Genomic DNA, 18,192 nt, shown 5'->3' with positions numbered 1-18,192 from the left:
CTTATATATCTACCTTAGAGCAGAGATCAGCAAACTCTTTCTAATAGGACAAAAGTAAACTTTTTAATCATTACATACCACAATGTCTCTGTTGCAGCCATTCAGCATTACAACAAAAGCAGTCACAGACAACACACAAACAAATGGGCATTTTTATGTCCCAGTAAAAGTTCATTTACCAAAATGGGCAGCTGATTTACAGGACATAGTTGCCAGTCTCTGTTCTAGAGAAACGAAGACTTATATCCACACAGAAACCTATGCAGCATGTGTAAAGCAGTTTCGTAATTGCCAAAAAGTGGAAATAACACAATGTTCTTAAGTCATTAAATGGATAAACAAACCAGCACAGTCATACAATGCACTACTCAGCAATAAATAAAAATAAATCAGTGATACTTAAAATAATTTGAATGTATCTCAAGGGCATTATACTCAGTGGGGTGAAACAAGCTAATCTCAGAAGGCTACCTACTGTATGATTTTATTAATTAATATTCTCAAAATGTCAGAAGCTCAGTGATGAAGAACAGAAAATAACTTGCCGAGGGTTACACTGGAGAGCGGAGTATGACTATAAAGGAGTAGTACAAAAGAATGAAGAGGTTTCTTTGTGATAATAGAACAGTTTTGTATCCTGACTATGGCAGTGGTTATATAAATCCATATATGTAATAAAATTCATTTAGCTATAAACACACAAAAACAAAAAACAAAAAAAACCCCACAAAAACACATAAAAAAATCAAAAAAACAAAAAACAAATTACTTGTAAAAACTAACAAAATCTGTGTAAGGTCTGTAGTTTAGTTAATAATATTGTGCCAATGTCAATTTCCTGCTTTAAATAATATTCTATGGCTACATTGTTATCATTGGGGTACCCGGGAGCAAGGTATACTGAATTCTATGTATTATTTTTGAAACTTTTCATGAGTCTAAAATTATTTCAAAATAAATTTTAAAAGTTAATTGACTGTTAAAAATAATTACAATATATTGTAAAGTTTATCACATATATGGAAGTGAAATCACATGACCAAAATAACATAAAGCCCAGGAGAGGAAAAATGGATGTATGGTGTGTGTGTATCTGTGTGTGTATAAAATATATGTTGCTATTAGGAGTTTTAAACTATCTGTAAAGCAGTATATCACTTCAAGGTAGACAGTGATAAGGTAAAGATACATGCTATAAACTCTAAGTGAAAGTCACTCAGTCGTGTCCTACTCTTTGCGACCCAGTGGACTATACAGTCCATGGAATTCTCCAGGCCAGAATACTGGAGTGGGTAGCCTCACCCTTCTCCAGGGGATCTTCCCAACCGAAGGATTGAACCCAGGTCTCCCGCCCTGCAGGCGGATTCTTGACCAGCTGAGCCACAAGGGAAGCCCTGTAAACTCTAAAGCAACCACTAAAATAGCATGAAAATGAGTTATAATCCAACCAAAAAGATGAAACTGTATTATAAAAATATATGTAAGTAGTTTAAAGAAAGACACATTAAGTGAAATAAGGAAATAAAGGTGAAACAAAGAGACAGCATATTTTAAAATCATCATTAATAAGCATATGAAATATAAATACCATCAATACCCTAATTAAAATCACAGATTTCCAGACTGGATTAAAAAAGCAAAATTGAACCATATATTTCTTAAAAGAAATACAATTTAAATAAAGACAAAACAGGCAAAAGAAGAAGGATGGAAAAACATATGTCATGCTAACTCCTATCAAAAGAAAGCTAGAAGTAGATTTTAGATCAAAGAATTTTAACAGTCACAGGGTCATTTCAAAATGATAAAGGGGTCAAATCATCACAGGGACATGACAAACCTTAATGTTTTGCACTTTATAATGAAGACTCAAAATACATGAAGCAAGACCCGATTATGCTTCAAGGTACCTACTATAGGGTTACATTTACATAAAACTCTAGAAAATGTAAAAATAACCTATAGTGATAGAAAACTATAAGTGGTTGTCTGAGGACTAAATCAGGAGATAGGGAGGGGAAGATTACAAAGGTATACAAAAAAAACTGTGGGACGAATGAAGATTTGTTCACTATCTTGATTGTGATGACTGTTTCTGGGTATATACATATTTTAAAATTTCTCAAACTTTCAATATATACATTATATCTTAATACAGCTATTTTAAAAATGTAACCACAAAAAGATTTATATATAAATGTATATAATTGCTTTATTCACAATAATCCACAACTGAAAACCACCCAAACTATTCATCAAAAAGTGGATATGGTATATCCATTCAATGGAATACTATCAAGAAATGAATTGATGAAACACAACACATAATGATGAATCTCAAAAACATTATACTATGTAAATAAAGTTATATGAAAGAGTACATACTGTCCAGTTTCATTTACATGAAACTCTAAAACAAGTAAAGCTAATCTACAGTGACAAAGAATAGCTTAGTGGTTGTTTGGAGACAAGAGAGTAAGCAGGATTGAGGAGGAAAGATGGTGGTTGGGGACTGATTTTAAAGAGGCACAAAGGAACTGCCTAGAGTGATGAAAATTTTGCATCTTACACAGGTACACTATATGATATGTACATTATAACTAAATAAAAAAAAATTTTAATTGACTTTGATAGAGTCCTGGATTCCACCCTACCTAACTTACTACATCCATTTTCCTTAGGAACTTGCTTATGCTTTTAGCAACTGTTACCTCACATACAGTGACAATGCCAAGGTCACATGATGAAGTGAGAGTCCATGTTAACTGAAAAGTAGTAAGCAAATATTAACATTATTAATACTCAAAAGTTATCTTAGAGCATAGTTTTCGCATGCTACTTCAGACTCCTGTTTTTACTAAGCAGTTTTTTTCTTTTTCTGAAAAATCCTGGAATAATTGAGAAAATTAAAATATAATGACTTTGAGATGTTTCTTATAAAAGAAGAAAACATTTTAAATCAAAGCAGAGCAATATGAAACAAGAAAAAGAGAATAAATTCTCAAAGACAAAGCTGTATAGCTAAAAATTAATTTTTAAAGTAATAATTTGAAATCTTTTGTATGGTTTAACTACAAAACATATACTTTAAACAGGATTTCTGTACCACTTACATAACTAATTTAGTTCCCACATTCCAAAAGGTCAAGAATTATAAAGTGTTTAATAAAAAAAAGGCAGATGTATACAAATACTTTTATCATGGAAATAAATACTAAAATTTCTTTTTGAGGCATTCAAGCAACACATTTGCAACCCATACTCCCACAAACCTGAAAATCATTACTATTTTTTACAAAGTCCTTGGCAGAGTACCATAACAAATGCTCCAATTCTGATATTTCATCTGGAAATACCCATTTGATTTCAAAGTTCCCCAAACCACAGGGACACATGGCAATAATACAGGATTTGGGGCTGTTGTTTTTAAAAAACAACTTTGACTGCTTTGGGATAACTTATTTTACTTCATTTTTATATACCTGAGAAATGTAAGTTAAAAAAAATGTAGGGAGGTCCTTTGAACTTAGAATGCATTTTCCACTTAAAAAAGAAAAGTTATGACATATAGGAAAATACAAACTAACCTTACTGTACATACATACCTTACTGTATATTGCAACATTTTTTAAACAACTGAAACATTATTTGTAATGAAAATACTAGAGAAAGACTCCTGTAACAATAAAATTGAATCCTTCTAAATGAATTGAATGACAGTTCAATCTCTCCTAAAACATTAACATGCAGAGATTGCTAACTGTCTCTCAATATCCACCTTCCCTTTTTTACACAGTAATGAAAATTTCTGGGCATAGGACACAGTTGAAGAGCACACTTCACAGATTCCTTTGCAGCTAGGTGAAGCCATGTGACTTAGTTTTGGGCAATGGGATGCTAGCTAAAGTAGTGCATGCAACACTAGTGTGAAGGTATTAAAGAAAATGCACAAGTGCTTTAATTTCTCTTTAACTCAGCCTGCTGCCTGAAAGGTGAGCATAACCATGACCATGAGATAAAAACTCCTTTTTTAAAAAGGGAAAAGCAACATGATTACAGAAGCTTGAGCTTCCACATCATAAAACTAATACATTAATCCAGACCTGCCTATTTGGATCATAACATCAGAGAAAATAATACACCATGCTATTTAAGTCATCAAATTTTCAGTCTAACTGTATCCAAAGCCAGTATCTGATAATGGGAGCAAGGGAGAGAAAGGGAAAGAAAATGCAAATTGACTTTATTAAGTTCTTTTTTTTAATTTGAAAGTTTTATTCTATATACAAAATTTAAGATTTTCTACTTTTCTAATAGAGACCTAAAGCCAATTTTCATGTTTATGTTTGTAATGTGTGTGTGTTGATCACATTTAATATTCTTTCAAATCTCATGGCTTTCCTTTATTAGGACTATTTTTAGAAATATAAAACTATGGTATGATAGATGACCTACCATGAATCTAAGAAATCACTTCAAAATTTTATAGTTGAGAAAAAAGATATATGAACAATCTAAATTATGAGACCAAGGTTATTCTTATCAAAAATAATTAGGTCTTTTTCTAAATGGCTCATGAAAGAAAACATTTTCTGAAGAAACAGAAGAAATTATGAAATAGAAAAAAGAAGATATTTTTAATTAAGATGCAGTATTTTCATAATAAAGTATATACTGCAAAATCAGTATGAACTGGGAAAAGCAGAGAGAAAACAATGACACAAAGTACATGAATAAACTCCTGAGTGGGCAACAGTACTTATAGTTAAGAGATAATGAATTCTGAATGCTTGTACAAGACTAATACTTTCATCCAGAACAATCTACAGCCAACTGAAGTGTCCTGGTAATGGGGCAGGGAGAGTCCCAGAAGTTTGCACTGTATAGAAAAAAAGAGTTCAACTGGCTGTACAACGTTTATTCCAATGAGAATTTAGCTAAAATTAAAAATCTATGTCATCTGTAAGGAAAAGTCAATGAGAGCAAAGCAACCTCGTAAAAATAATGGACCCATGCCTCCCCACAAAACTGTATATAAACATTAACTTACATATTATACATATTAAATATTTCATTGGTTTGGAAATTGACAATTCTCTCACTGATAAAACACAAGGCAATATTTCAAAAAGAACCAGTTCTTCTTTAATATAAAAACTAGTAGTTACTTCCTTTTTAAAAATAGAAAAACAAAGAAAATTTGACATAAAGGTAAATTGAAATAAGTCTTATGTGACTTGAATACTCAAAATGTTCAAATTATGCAGTGATCTCCAACACAGAATTACACATATAAAACTTCCTGAATTGATGACAACAAATGCCCCCAAATCCTGACTCTACTAGGTATGAAACTGGTAGCAAATGTACTTAGAACTCATGGAATATTCTTTGGGAGAGTAACTTTATGTCAACAATAGAATTCACTATAACTTTTTGAGTTGAATCTATGTTCATTCTTTTCTTGTAAGTATAGGAGGTTATTTTTGGCAACAATTAGATGTCTGTGTCATCAAGGAAAGGATTACAAATACCTTTTACATTTTTAGGTCATCTAAAGCAAAATTAGCCTTAAAAAGTATTCTGCCATGTTTCCAATTGTCTGCATATTTTTGCCACCAAATGAATTTACAGGATACTGTCATTCTGAAATTCAATCCACAGAAGCACATCCTAAAGCACTACAAGATTCCCATGGAACTTTGGCCAAATAAACTTGTGATTTCCTTTCTTTTTTTTTTTAACTTGTGATTTTCATCTGCATCCATGAAGCTGACTACAGAACCTCAAACTGAAAGTTTTACTACATTCAAACATATCCAAAAATATCTCTCAGGCAGTCGTCAAAAACTCCTCCTCGTCAAACTGTTATGAGAGAGTAGCCCTTTTTATTCTCATAGGCAAATTAATAAATAATGAGGTAGTTATCTAAACTGCACCATCATGCTTCAGAGCATGAGCATTTGGGAACCCACACTCATCTGCATTACTAAGAATTTCTTACTCTGCTACTTTTTAACGAAAACCTGTTGAAAAATTAGTGTTTCAAGGCTTTGGCTCTGATGAAGTTGATTAATTTTGGGGTAGTAAGCAAACTATCTTTCAGGATTATTGTCACAGTTTTTGTGTCTGATACATGCTAAGCCAGTTGTACAGGACTTAAGTCATGACAACTTTCTTCACAAAGGCACTAAGATCAGATGTATTGCCAAGCACGCAAGTACTCCATCCATGCCCAATGGACCAAACCCTCCTTTTCATCATGTCAAAGATACTAAAACCCTTTCAAGTACCCAAAAGGTACCTCTCACACTCTTAATTTGTTATGCATCAGTGTACACAAAACAGTTGAAAACCAGAAACTGCATGAAATAATGTTAATCATTACATACAAACGTTTGTTGAGTGGGAAATGGCATTACTCCCAATTTGACAATTATCTGCTTCAAAATATTAGAAGAAACAGTCAGCAGTCCTATAATATATAACATCACCTGATTGTATTTAAGCCACAGGAAAGAAAATTTTGTGACAAATAATGAAATTTTACTAGCCATTTCGAACATTACTTACCCTATTTTAAATTATCATTTTTAAGGACCTCAACATATTGAAATTTACATAAATTGGCAGTTGAGTACAATAAGTATATATTTTCTAAATAGAAATAATTACTAAAGCCAGGCTTTCTGCATTATTCTATATAGGATAATATATATTTCAAAGTAATGATTCCATCTGTTGCTTCAAATGTTTCTCTAATTGGTGAAATCCCTTTAATCATTCTGAATTAAAGAGCTTTTTAAAAAAGAATTTTTAAAACTCAACTTAGTTCCAGCACAAACTGTCAATAACTGTCTTTAAACTTAATGTAGTAAAGATGTCCCTCTTTTTCTTCTACTATAGATCTAATATCTGATTGATAAATGACTGACAGAAAATAATTCAACCTCCAGTCATATCAATATGAATTAAAATATACGAACAGTAAGTAGTACATTTTTCATAAATAAACCTTGATTTGCACTGATGTATATATCAAACAGAACAAATAGCAGATATCCTTGTCTGTACAGCTTGCAAGCTTTGAAAAGGTTGGGTTGAAAGTTATTTCCTTCTATTTTAATGCTTCTAATTTTGATAATGTAAATAAAATACCTTAATTTATAAACATATATCTTACTCTACCTAACTATATCATTTTGTAATTGCAAATACATTTTAATAAAGAATAAAACAGGTCATAATTGTTAAATATTCAAAGAAAAATATATTATTTTCTTTCTCAAAAATCAGTATTTCCCCAAATTCATTTCAATAAGCCTTGTCTCATGGTCTAAAACTTCTGACACCATTTTTCAGAACTGCTCATTCATGTAATTATCTCAATAATACTTAGTTTTAAAGCACTAAAAATGAAACATACTTTCCAATAATTATTTTTCACAATTCATGAATATAAAGCATTTATGACTAACTTTGAATCATTTTTCCAAGTACTTTTCAAACTTTTGTTTCTGAGGTGTTTGGGGAATAATATGCTAGTTACTTAAATAATTTCTCCACAAGTACTCTCTGACATTTTACCCTTATAACATTATGGAAAAATTTACTTACTGAAACATCTTTCAAGTTTTTCTCAAAGGAGAAGTGACAAGACTCTTTAGAAAAATTAAACTTGTATGTGTCAGTTGGTCCTGCTCCTGACACCAATGCTTTTCTCAGTTCATCAACATATTTCTCTTTTTCCATTGCCATGTCATCAGCTTCTTGGGAAATCTCTGATTCACAAACTGTGAGAAAGAGTAATAAAAAAGTCTTATTTGAAAATAAATTTCTAAACATAAGAAAAGATATATTTACCTGTTGCTACTAATTTATTATTATGCAACAGAAATTTAAACAAAAATAAAATCAATAACCACACCACACATTTTTAAGTCAAATTTTTTTGAGAAATACATTTAGTCTCAAATCTCATTAGACTCCTTGCATTCTTTCTCTGTCCTCAGATGAAATATATGGATTATAAATTACCACAGAAACAACCATCTTGTGTACCTGCTCCAAGGTCATAGCCGAAGAAAGCATTTTCTTTAATGATTAATAAACTCAGTATTTCAAACCATCCTTCTTCCTTGACTCAATTATTAAAGAGACTAAGTAGTCTATAGTCCATTTCTCACTCACATAGGTAGAGTCAAATTAAAGTAAAAACAGAGTTCATTCTCATCTCATTATGTGCCAACAATAAAAAGAGTAGATGAAGAGAGTTGTACTACTTAGAAGAAGGAAAAGGAAGGGAATTAATATTTATTGTCTCCTCTATGGCATATATTATATTACATATCTGGCTATCAATGATCTCATCTAGGCATATTTAAAGCTGATGTTTTACTCATCCATAGTGATTTTTACTTCAACGATTTTATGTCCAAATTTCAGATCATTTTTTCTTTTTCATAATGTCCTATCTGGCCTTCTTTTCAATATTTGAAGGATATATATATATATATATATATATACACACATACACACACACATATATGTTACATATATATATATATGACATCTTATAGATCTCATTCAGATCAGTCTCTAGGTATGGTTCCTAAAGTATTAATTCCATTTCTTCTAGCTGCTGACACATTCTCATTCTGCTTTTTTTTCCTTCTGTGCTTTGTGAAGTCTGAATATGGCTCTCCTCTAGCCAAAGTATCAAGTGATCTGGCAAACAGAGGTAGTCATAAATGAAGGCTGCTGGCTGGTCTTTCCTGGAGTCCTTAAAGGTTTCACCAGTTCTGGGTCAATTTTGGAAGTTAATTTCTTCACTTGGTTCTTACACTTGCGGCAAATCTAAGAGAGCTCAAATTTAAGCCCCCCTTCCCTCACACACACATACCACAGAGGACTCTGATTTCTGCTGGGACTTTTAATTCACTCGTTCCAATTAAACGAGCCAATGAGGCCTTACTGACGACTCTGAGTCCACGCTACATCTCTCAGCCAGGGTAGCTTTTTGTTCGTTATTTGTTGCTTAAAGATTTTATTAATAGGATCAATTCCAGGTTACTTTATCTTTACAGTTCCGCTCCAATTATTAAAAGGCCCGCTGTCTCAACAAGCCATCCCTCTCAGGTATTACAGCCACAGCCATTAGATGTGTATCTATTCAGAAGTCCGTGAACTTAGTTCTTTAGCTCCCATTAACTCTTTTGGTTTTCAGATACGTCTTCACACTCAGTACCTGGGGATTCTCTTTCTCATATTCAAAGACTGCAATGTGTCTGTTTACTTCCTTTTAAAATTACAAGATTTAATCAAATATTTATTTAGAATGTATGTGTGGTTGGGTGGTTTCCCATGTCAACTCGAGATCACAATGATGAAAGACCCATATGGTTCTATAGTTTCGCTTTTTTCTTAAAAAAAAGGTTACATTTATCTATTTAGGGGCTTCCCTGGTGGCTCAGCTGGTAAAGAATCCGCCTGCAATGCAGGAGACCTGGTTTCAGGGTTCGGTCCCTGGGTTGGGAAGATCCCCTGGAGAAGGGAAAGGCTACCCACTCCAGTGTTCTGGCCTGGAGAATTCCATGGACTGAAGAGTCCACCGGGTCGAAAGAGTCAGTGAGCAGCTTTAACTATTTTATTCCTTACAACAATGAAAGACAGGTTGTTCTGGTTTGAGGTGAAACAGATATGGGGCATTAGATAAACCATTTACCTCCATATTAAAAATTAACACATTAATATGAAATAGTACATAAACAATAAAATCTTGATTAAAGAATCCCTAAAAATATAACCGCTTTCCATAACTTTGGTCCATGTACTATCAACTGTCTGGAAGCCCCATGATGGACAATGAGGAAGAGAGTCTGGGAATGAATTCACGTATCTTTTATAATGAGTTTTTGATAAGTTCTTATATTTAAATATGAGTCTCAACACAGTCTCTGAAAAAAGGTAAGAATAAAAGTATTCCTGTGCAATTTTACAGCTTTTTTTTCACCTTTATTTTTTATTTTTATTTATTTATTTATTTATTATAGCTTCTAAAATACTTCCACATATTTTTTTCTGCCTCTGAAGCATTGCACATTTAAGAAGATCACCAATATCAAATCTATTGATCTTTCAAATACTCTTTCAAATTAGCTCTTCTGAAAAAACATATAAAAAGACAAATGCTTTTTATCTGAGGAATAATTTCATATTTCCTGTTTGGATTGTTGTGAAGAGTATAGTACCTAGAGAAAGATATTATTGATATTTCACAGAGAAATAGGAAATAATCTATAGAAACTATCTTGAATGTAACTATAGAAAAACTTAAAGAAAACACACACACACACATAAATGATAAAATGAACATATTTAGAAAACAGAAAGAGACTCAACAGACTTCAAAAACATATTTATAGTTACCAAACAGGAAAGGTGAGGGATGGGGGAGGGATAAATTAGGAATTTGAGGTGAACATACATACACTACTACATATAAAATAGCTAACCAACAAGGCTCTACTGTATAATACTTGGAACTTTACTCAATATCCTGTAATAACCTACATGGGAAAAGAATCTGAACAAAAATGGATATATGTATATGCATAACAATCACTTTTCTGTATAACTGAAACTAATAAAACATTGTAAATCAACTACATTCCAATATAAAAATAAAAAATAATAAATATGTCTAATGATACAACATCTAGTAAAAATATTTTAAATTTCATTACAATGAAAAGATAGTTTTCTGAAAATATTTAATGGAATATATTGATTCAATCCATTTATTGAACCCGCCTGCATTGTAGGAGACACAGGAGACAAAGGTTCAATCCCTGGGTTGGGAAGATTCCCTGAAGAAAGAAATGGCAACCCACTCCAGTGTTTTCACCTGGGAAATTCCATGGTTAGAGGCGCCTGGCAGGCTACAGTTCATAGGGTCGCAAAGAGTGGGACACAACTTAGCAACTCAACAACAAGTAAATTCTGAAACTGTTTAATGAGCAGTTAAGTGCCAGGCACTATTCTAGGCACCAGGGATACAACCATTAGATAGAGAAAAATTCCAGTCTTATGGAGCTTTGATTGAAGTGCTGACATCTTAGATATCTTTTCATATATCCTTTTAGATACTATCTTAGTTATGCCCATGTTTTACTCCATCTGTGAATGCTGCATTGGTTACTGTTATGTATGAAATATTTCCTGAGAAGAAGAAAACATATGAAAGAAAATCATTTACATATACACCTCTCCTTTAAAAAATATGTTTTTTAAAAAAGGTACCAGTTTAAGAAAAAAAATGTACTTGAACATTTCCTGTAATAGTCCATGTGAAATTCTGACTGCCTATTTAGAACTTTAATCCTAGAAAAACAATTTGGTCACCAGTTTTGAATTTTGTGCTGGAGGAAGCACAGCTGTAAGCACTCAATGCTCCTTTTAAAAACTTCAGCGACTGGGGATAAAAGCCATGGAAATAATAAAATTCAGTAAGGATACAGATGAACAACATAATATGGCATAAAAAGTGAGCAGGCCAACAAAAAATAAGGAATTGTTTTCAGGCAGGTAAGATAAAAGAAAGAATCACTTCGACAATATTTGTGGGTAGGTGAAGATGAAAGTAAGGAAAGAAGGTTCTTTACTTTGGATTCTGACGTAGAATGAACTGAAAGACTGTTTCTAAGTTTGTGTCAGAGCTGAGACGATACACAGACTTAATAAGTCATCACATCATGGACCCACTTTACTACTCCTCGTTCATTAAAAATTCTTTTTCTACTGAGCTCTGTCACATAATTTCCATATACGTCACCAAATATATCAGTGTTTAGAACAAATATAAACAGATATAATTATTTGATAATAAAGGCATTGATAAAGTTTATTCTTCAGTGAATTTTACTCCAAGATGAGTGGTATAAGCTTCTTAATGCTGACTAATTCTTATGAAAGTCAAATAACAGTCATCGATCATTAACACACTTTGTGATTTAACCCTGTGATATAACCTTCTATAATGCTGAAGTGATGATAGACCACATGATAATTAGACCCCAAAACATTCATTAGATAAAACATTGCTAATGGAAAAGAAATCATGGAGTTTAGTGTGTGGGAGATTAAAAGGAACCCCACATCCTTTTAATTTCACTCAAATGAAAAGAGAAAAAAAAATTACTCAAATTGAAGGTTTCAGAAATCAAAAAGTTGTACAAAAAACAGGATGAGGTATAGGAAGGAAATTCATTTTCATGTTTCAATTATTTAATTGTTTCAATGTTCTTAATCATCTTATTGTCTATCTGTAAAGTGCCAAACCAAATTACATTTACATATAAGCTTTAACTAAACATGGAAACAATGTTATGCTACTTAGTTACATATTTTATAATTAAAATTCACTCAAGAAAATAAAAGTGAATAATAAAGGGTATTAAACATTTGTGAAACTGAAAACTTCAACATCATTGAAAACAAATGTCCATCTTCCAGTGCACTGCAAAATTTTCTGTTTGAAAGCTTGTTCAGTACAGGAAGCCAAAATCTTAACAGTATTTGTCATGAAGTGATGGGACCAGATGCCTTGATCTTACTTTTCTGAATGTTGAGTTTTAAGCCTACTTTTTCACTCTCTTCTTTTACTTTCATCAAGAGGTTCTTTAGTTATTCTTTGCTTTCTGCTATAAGGGTGGTATCATTTGCATATCTGAGGTTATTGATATTTCTACCGGCAATCTTGATTCCAGCTTGTGCTTCATCCAGCCCAGCAGTTTGCATGATGTACTCTGCATATAAGTTAAATAAGCATATATAATATATAATAATACATAATAAGCATAATAATATACAGCCTTGACATAACCTTACCCAATTTGGAACCAGTCTGTTGTTCCATGTCCAGTTCTAACTGTTGCTTCTTGACCTGCACACAAATTTCTCAGGAAGCAGATAGGGTAGTCTGCTATTCCCATCTCTTAAAGAATTTTCCACAGTTTGTTGTGATCCACACAGTCAAAGGCTTTGGTGTGGTCAATAAAGTAGAAGTACATGTTTTTGTGGAAATCTCTTGGTTTTCTGATTCTGATGTTGGCAATTTGATCTGTGGCTGCTCTGCCTTCTCAAAATCCAGCTTGACTACCTGGAAGTTCACGGTTCATGTATTATTGAAGGCTGGCTTGGAGAATTTTGAGCATTACTTTGCTAGCATGTGAGATGAGTGCAATTGAGAAGTAGTTTGAACATACTTTGGCATTGTCTTACTTTGGAATTGGAATGAAAACTGACCTTTTCCAGTCCTGTGGCCACTGCTGAGCTTTCCAAATTTGCTGGCATATTGACTGCAGCACTTTCACAGCATCATCTTTTAGGATTTGAAATAGCTCACCTGGAATTCCATCACCTCCACTAGCTTTGTTCGTAGTAATGCTTCCTAAAGCCCACTTGACTTCACGTTCTAGGATGTCTGGCTCTAGGTGAGTGATCACACCATCATGATTATCTGGGTCATGAAGATCTTTTATTTCTTCTTTGTATTCTTGCCACCTCTTCTTAATATCTTCTGCTTCTGTTAGGTCCATACCATTTCTGTCCTTTATTATGCCCATCTTTGCATGAAATGTTCCTTTGGTATCTCTAATTTTCTTGAAGAGATTGCTAGCCTTTCCCATTCTGTTGTCTTCCTCCATTTCTTTGCACTGACCACTGAGGAAGGCTTTCTTATCTCTCCTTGCTATTCTTTGGAATTCTCCATTCAAATGGGTATATCTTTCCTTTCTCCTTTGGCTTTCACTTCTCTTCTTTTCACAGCTATTTGTAAGGCCTCATCAGACAACCATTTTGCCTTTTTGCATTTTTTCTCCTTGGGGATAGTCTCGATCACTGCCTCTTGTACAATGTCATGAACCTCCATCCATATTTCTTCAGGTTCTCTATCAGATCTAATCCCTTGAATCTATTTGTCACTTCAACTGTACAGTTGAAAGGGACTTGATTTAGGTCATACCTGAATGGTCTAATGGTTTTCCCCACTTTCTTCAATTTAAGTCTAAATTTGGCAATAAGGAGTTCATGACCTGAGGCACAGTCAGCTCCCAGTCTTGTTTTTGCTGACTGTATAGAGCTTCTCCATCTTTGGCTGCAAAGAATGCAATCAATCTGATTTTGGTATTGACCATCTGGTGATGTCCATGTGTAGAGTCTTCTCTTGTGTTGTTGGAAGAGGGTGTTTGCTATGACAAGTGTATTCTCTTGGCAAAACTCTGTTAGCCTTTGTCCTGTTTCATTTTGTACTCCAAGGCCAACTTTGCCTGTTACTCCAGGTATCTCTTGACATCCTACTTTTGCATTCCAGTTCCCTAAAAAGAAAAGGACATCTTTTTCGGGTGTTAGTTCTAGAAGGTCTTGTAGGTTCTTCATAGAACTGTTCAACTTCAGCTTCTTCAGCTTTACTGGTTGAGAATAGGCTTGGATTACTGTGTTACTGAATGGCTTGCCTTGGAAACAAACAGATCATTCTTTCATTTTTGAGATTGCACCCAAGTTCTGCATTTCAGACTCTTATTGACTATGATGGCTACTCCATTTCTTCTAAGGGATTCTTGACCACAGTAGTAGGTATAATGGTCATCTGAGTTAAATTCACCCATTCAATTTTATTTCACTGATTCCTAAAATGTTGATGTTCATTCCTGCCATTTCCTGTTTGACCATGTCTAATTTACTTTCTCGGACCTAACATTCCAGGTTCCTATGCAATATTGTTCTATACAGCATCGTACTTTACTTCCATCACCAGTTGCATCCACAACTGGGTGTTGTTTTTGCTTTGGTGCCATTTCTTTTTTCTTTCTGGAGTTATTTCTCCATTCTTCTCCAGTAGCATATTGGACACCCACTGGACCTGGGGAGTTCATCTTTTGGTGTCATATCTTTTTGCCTTTTCATACTGTTCATGGGATTCTTAAAGCAAGAGTGTTGAAGTGGTTTGCCATTCCCTTCTCCAAAGGACCATGTTTTGTCAGAACTCTCCACCATCACCTGTCCATCTTGGATGGCCCTAAACGGCATGGCTCATAGTTTCAATGAGTTACCCAAGGCTGTGGTCCATGTGATCAGTTTGATTAGTTTTCTGTGATTGTGGCTTCCATTCTGTCTGCCCCTCCTCTGAGAGATAAGGATAAGAGTCTTATGGAATCTTCCTGAAGGGAGAGACTGACTGTGGGGAAAACTGGGTCTTGCTTTAATAGGCGGGGCCAAGATCAGTAAATCTTTAATCCAGTTATTACCAAAGACAAAAAATCAAAAGTTTATTTCAAAAAATAATAGCCAAAAACCCACATATGGGTTTGAACCTTGGTTTACAAAATTTTAAGCTATTATTAAACAGTTCTGTTTCAGTTTGTTACAAATGCAGTGTATGTTCACTGGAAAATAATTCAAACAAAATATGAAATAAAAAGAAAACAAACACCACTCCACTTTCCCAAGCTTTGGCCTACCTAATTCACCTTCCTGTTCCTTTCAGCATTTCCCTGGGGTGCTAAGAAACGATACACATAAAAAATACTATTTTATATGTTTTATATAAAGAGATAATTTTTAAAACTCTGATCAAGTACTATGACTCAAAAGGGTATTTTTCCTCATTTCTATTAATGTCACTTATAGAAAACAGAATTAAAATTACAAATCTATGTGTAAATTGGACAGCAATAACAAGTAAATGTTAATTTTAACCAATATCAATTAAATATTTAATTTGAAGTATCACTGAGGACTGAAATATAGCAATTACATTAATTTTTCTTTAAAAAATCAACTTTTAACATTACCTGTCCCAGTCCATGCTGACTGCCCATCAGTAAGTGTAATAACAAAACCAGATCCTAGTGTTTTCTCCCAAGCAACTTGTAGAAAATGAATTATATCAGGTTCAGAAGCAAGACAGATTCTGCTTACTTTTCTTTCCATTTCTGAACACCTGTCATAAAAGAAAAAAATAAATATTTTTGTGAGAAACTGTGACTATCAAATAGTGACTTTTCTGTATTGGTCTCTTGAGTTATACAAAGCACTAAGGAAATACATAAAACAAAAAGTTGTTTAATAGCCAACCATAAACTCAGTAAATCACAGTTCTATTCAGTATCAATTCACAATTTTAACCAATAAGAAAAGCAGAGACTCATAAATGACAAATGATTTGTGCAAGGTGTATAGCTGAATAAAAATTACTATCGTCAACTTTTTAAAAAACTTAATATTGAAGTATTTATATCCAGGCAGAAGTACATATATCTAAAATCCAACTTGGAAGATTTTCAACTGAACAAATCCATATAAGCAGTACCCATCAAGAAGCAGCACACGATGACCCCAGAACTCATTCTTACAACACCCCACTTCCAGTCACTATGTCCCCCAAAACCACTTTCTTAACTGAGATTTGAGTTTTATTTTTGCACTTTCACATAAATGTAATACAACATTTTATTTGTGTCTGGGTTCTTTTGTTCAGCATTATGTTTAAGAAATGCATCCATATGGTTTCTTAGAGTTGTAGATCATGCTCACAATTGTACAATATTCAGTAATATGGTACAATTATTTATCCACTTATCCACTAGTGTCTTTTCTAATGAGTCAGTTCTTTACATCAGGTGGCCAAAGTTTTGGAGCTTCAGCTTCAGCATCAGTTCTTACAATGAATATTCAGGTTTGATTTCCTTTACAATTGACTGGTTTGATCTCCTTGCAGTCCAAGGGACTCTGAAGAGTCTTCTCCAGCACCACAATTCGAAAGCATCACTTCTTTGGCACTCAGCTTTCTGTACGGTCCAACTCTTACATTGTATATGACTACTAGAAAGACCATAGCTTTGACTCCATGGACCATATGGATGTTCTCCTATGTTTATCTAAAAGTTTTATAACTGCATGTTTCATATTTAGATCCACAATTCATCTGGAACTGAACGTACATCAATTGTCAAGAAGAGATCAAACTAGATTTTTTCCATGTGGATATCTAATTGACCCAGTACTATGTATTAAAGACTGTCCTGTCTTTCTGCAATGCTAGGTTACCTTAGTCATAACTCATGTGACTGAACATGTGTACAAGGTTCAATTTTTGTTTTGTTTGTTCTTTGCAGGTGTGCAATTTCATATTATATATTTGGCTTGTCAAGGTTACACTGAATAGTGATTCTGTTACTGTTATCCAACACATTCATAATCTCTCTATGGCTTTGCCATTTAAAAGTTCGATAAACCTCTAAGTATTAAAATCATTTATGTAAAACATTGAGTAGGACAAGCTGAAGCATTGGACTTCTGTGGCTTGCCATTAGAAACAAGCTTCTCGGACATCAATTGCTATTATTAGGTGGGTGTATTGCTCGTACCACCATTTAAGTCATAAGGGTACCAAGAGAGTCCTTTGCAAAACCTTAAGCTATAGAAGGGCTTCCCTGGTAGCTCAGCTGGTAAAGAATCCACCTGCAATGCAGGAGACCCTGGTTCAATCCCTACATTGGAAAGATCCCCTGGAGAAGAGATAGGCTACTCACTCCAGTATTCCTGGGCTTCCCTGGTGGCTCAGGCAGTAAAGAATTCGCCTGCAATGCGGGAGACCTGGGTTCAATCCCTAGGTTGGGAAGATCCCCTGGATCATGGATCCAGGACATCGCAATCCACTCCAGTATTCCTGCCTGGAGAATCCCCATGAACAGAGGCGCTGAACAGGCTCCCCATGTGTCCATGGGGTCACAAAGAGTTCGACGTGACTGTGCAGTGAAGCACGGCACGGCACAACAAGCTGTAGAAGCTGACAAACAAAACTAAAGAAATACCATAAAAATGAAAGATATGTCAAGAAAAAACGTAAGTCCAAACCAGGAACAATGTACACACTTCAAAGATGAAAAACTGGAGAGAATTATTCTTTAATCACATAGCATGAATCTCTTACCAGATGATCCTAATAAAGGTAAAAGAATACTCTCCAATCTTTTATTTGGGGGAAGAGTATAAAATTGTCTCAAATTATTATGATCAATTTAATAATATGATATTCCAAAGGTAAATTATTAATTGCTATTTCATTAGTAACTGATAAGTTTTCATCAAAGCCAAACTGTTAAGCTATTTTAATTTGCTTTCTCAATTTAA

General features: G+C 33.7%; 1 protein-coding gene across 2 annotated transcripts in view; it reads right to left on the bottom strand.

Moving 5' to 3' along the window:
* XRCC4 (X-ray repair cross complementing 4) overlaps positions 1-18,192 on the bottom strand; it is a 280,295-nt gene that overhangs the window by 236,404 nt on the left and 25,699 nt on the right. For both annotated transcript variants that reach the window (XM_020894180.2, XM_020894181.2), the window contains exons 2-3: positions 15,852-16,000; positions 7,618-7,793 (exon numbers count right to left, since the gene is read on the bottom strand). In XM_020894180.2, coding sequence (XP_020749839.2) covers positions 7,618-7,793; positions 15,852-15,990 — 315 coding nt within the window. In that variant the 5' untranslated portion in view covers positions 15,991-16,000. The remainder of the gene's footprint in view (positions 1-7,617; positions 7,794-15,851; positions 16,001-18,192) is intronic.

Source organism: Odocoileus virginianus, chromosome 3, assembly GCF_023699985.2.
Source record: "Odocoileus virginianus isolate 20LAN1187 ecotype Illinois chromosome 3, Ovbor_1.2, whole genome shotgun sequence".
NCBI lineage: Eukaryota > Metazoa > Chordata > Mammalia > Artiodactyla > Cervidae > Odocoileus > Odocoileus virginianus.
Note: the sequence above shows the minus strand (reverse complement) of the source record. Positions and strands in the feature narration are given on the sequence as shown.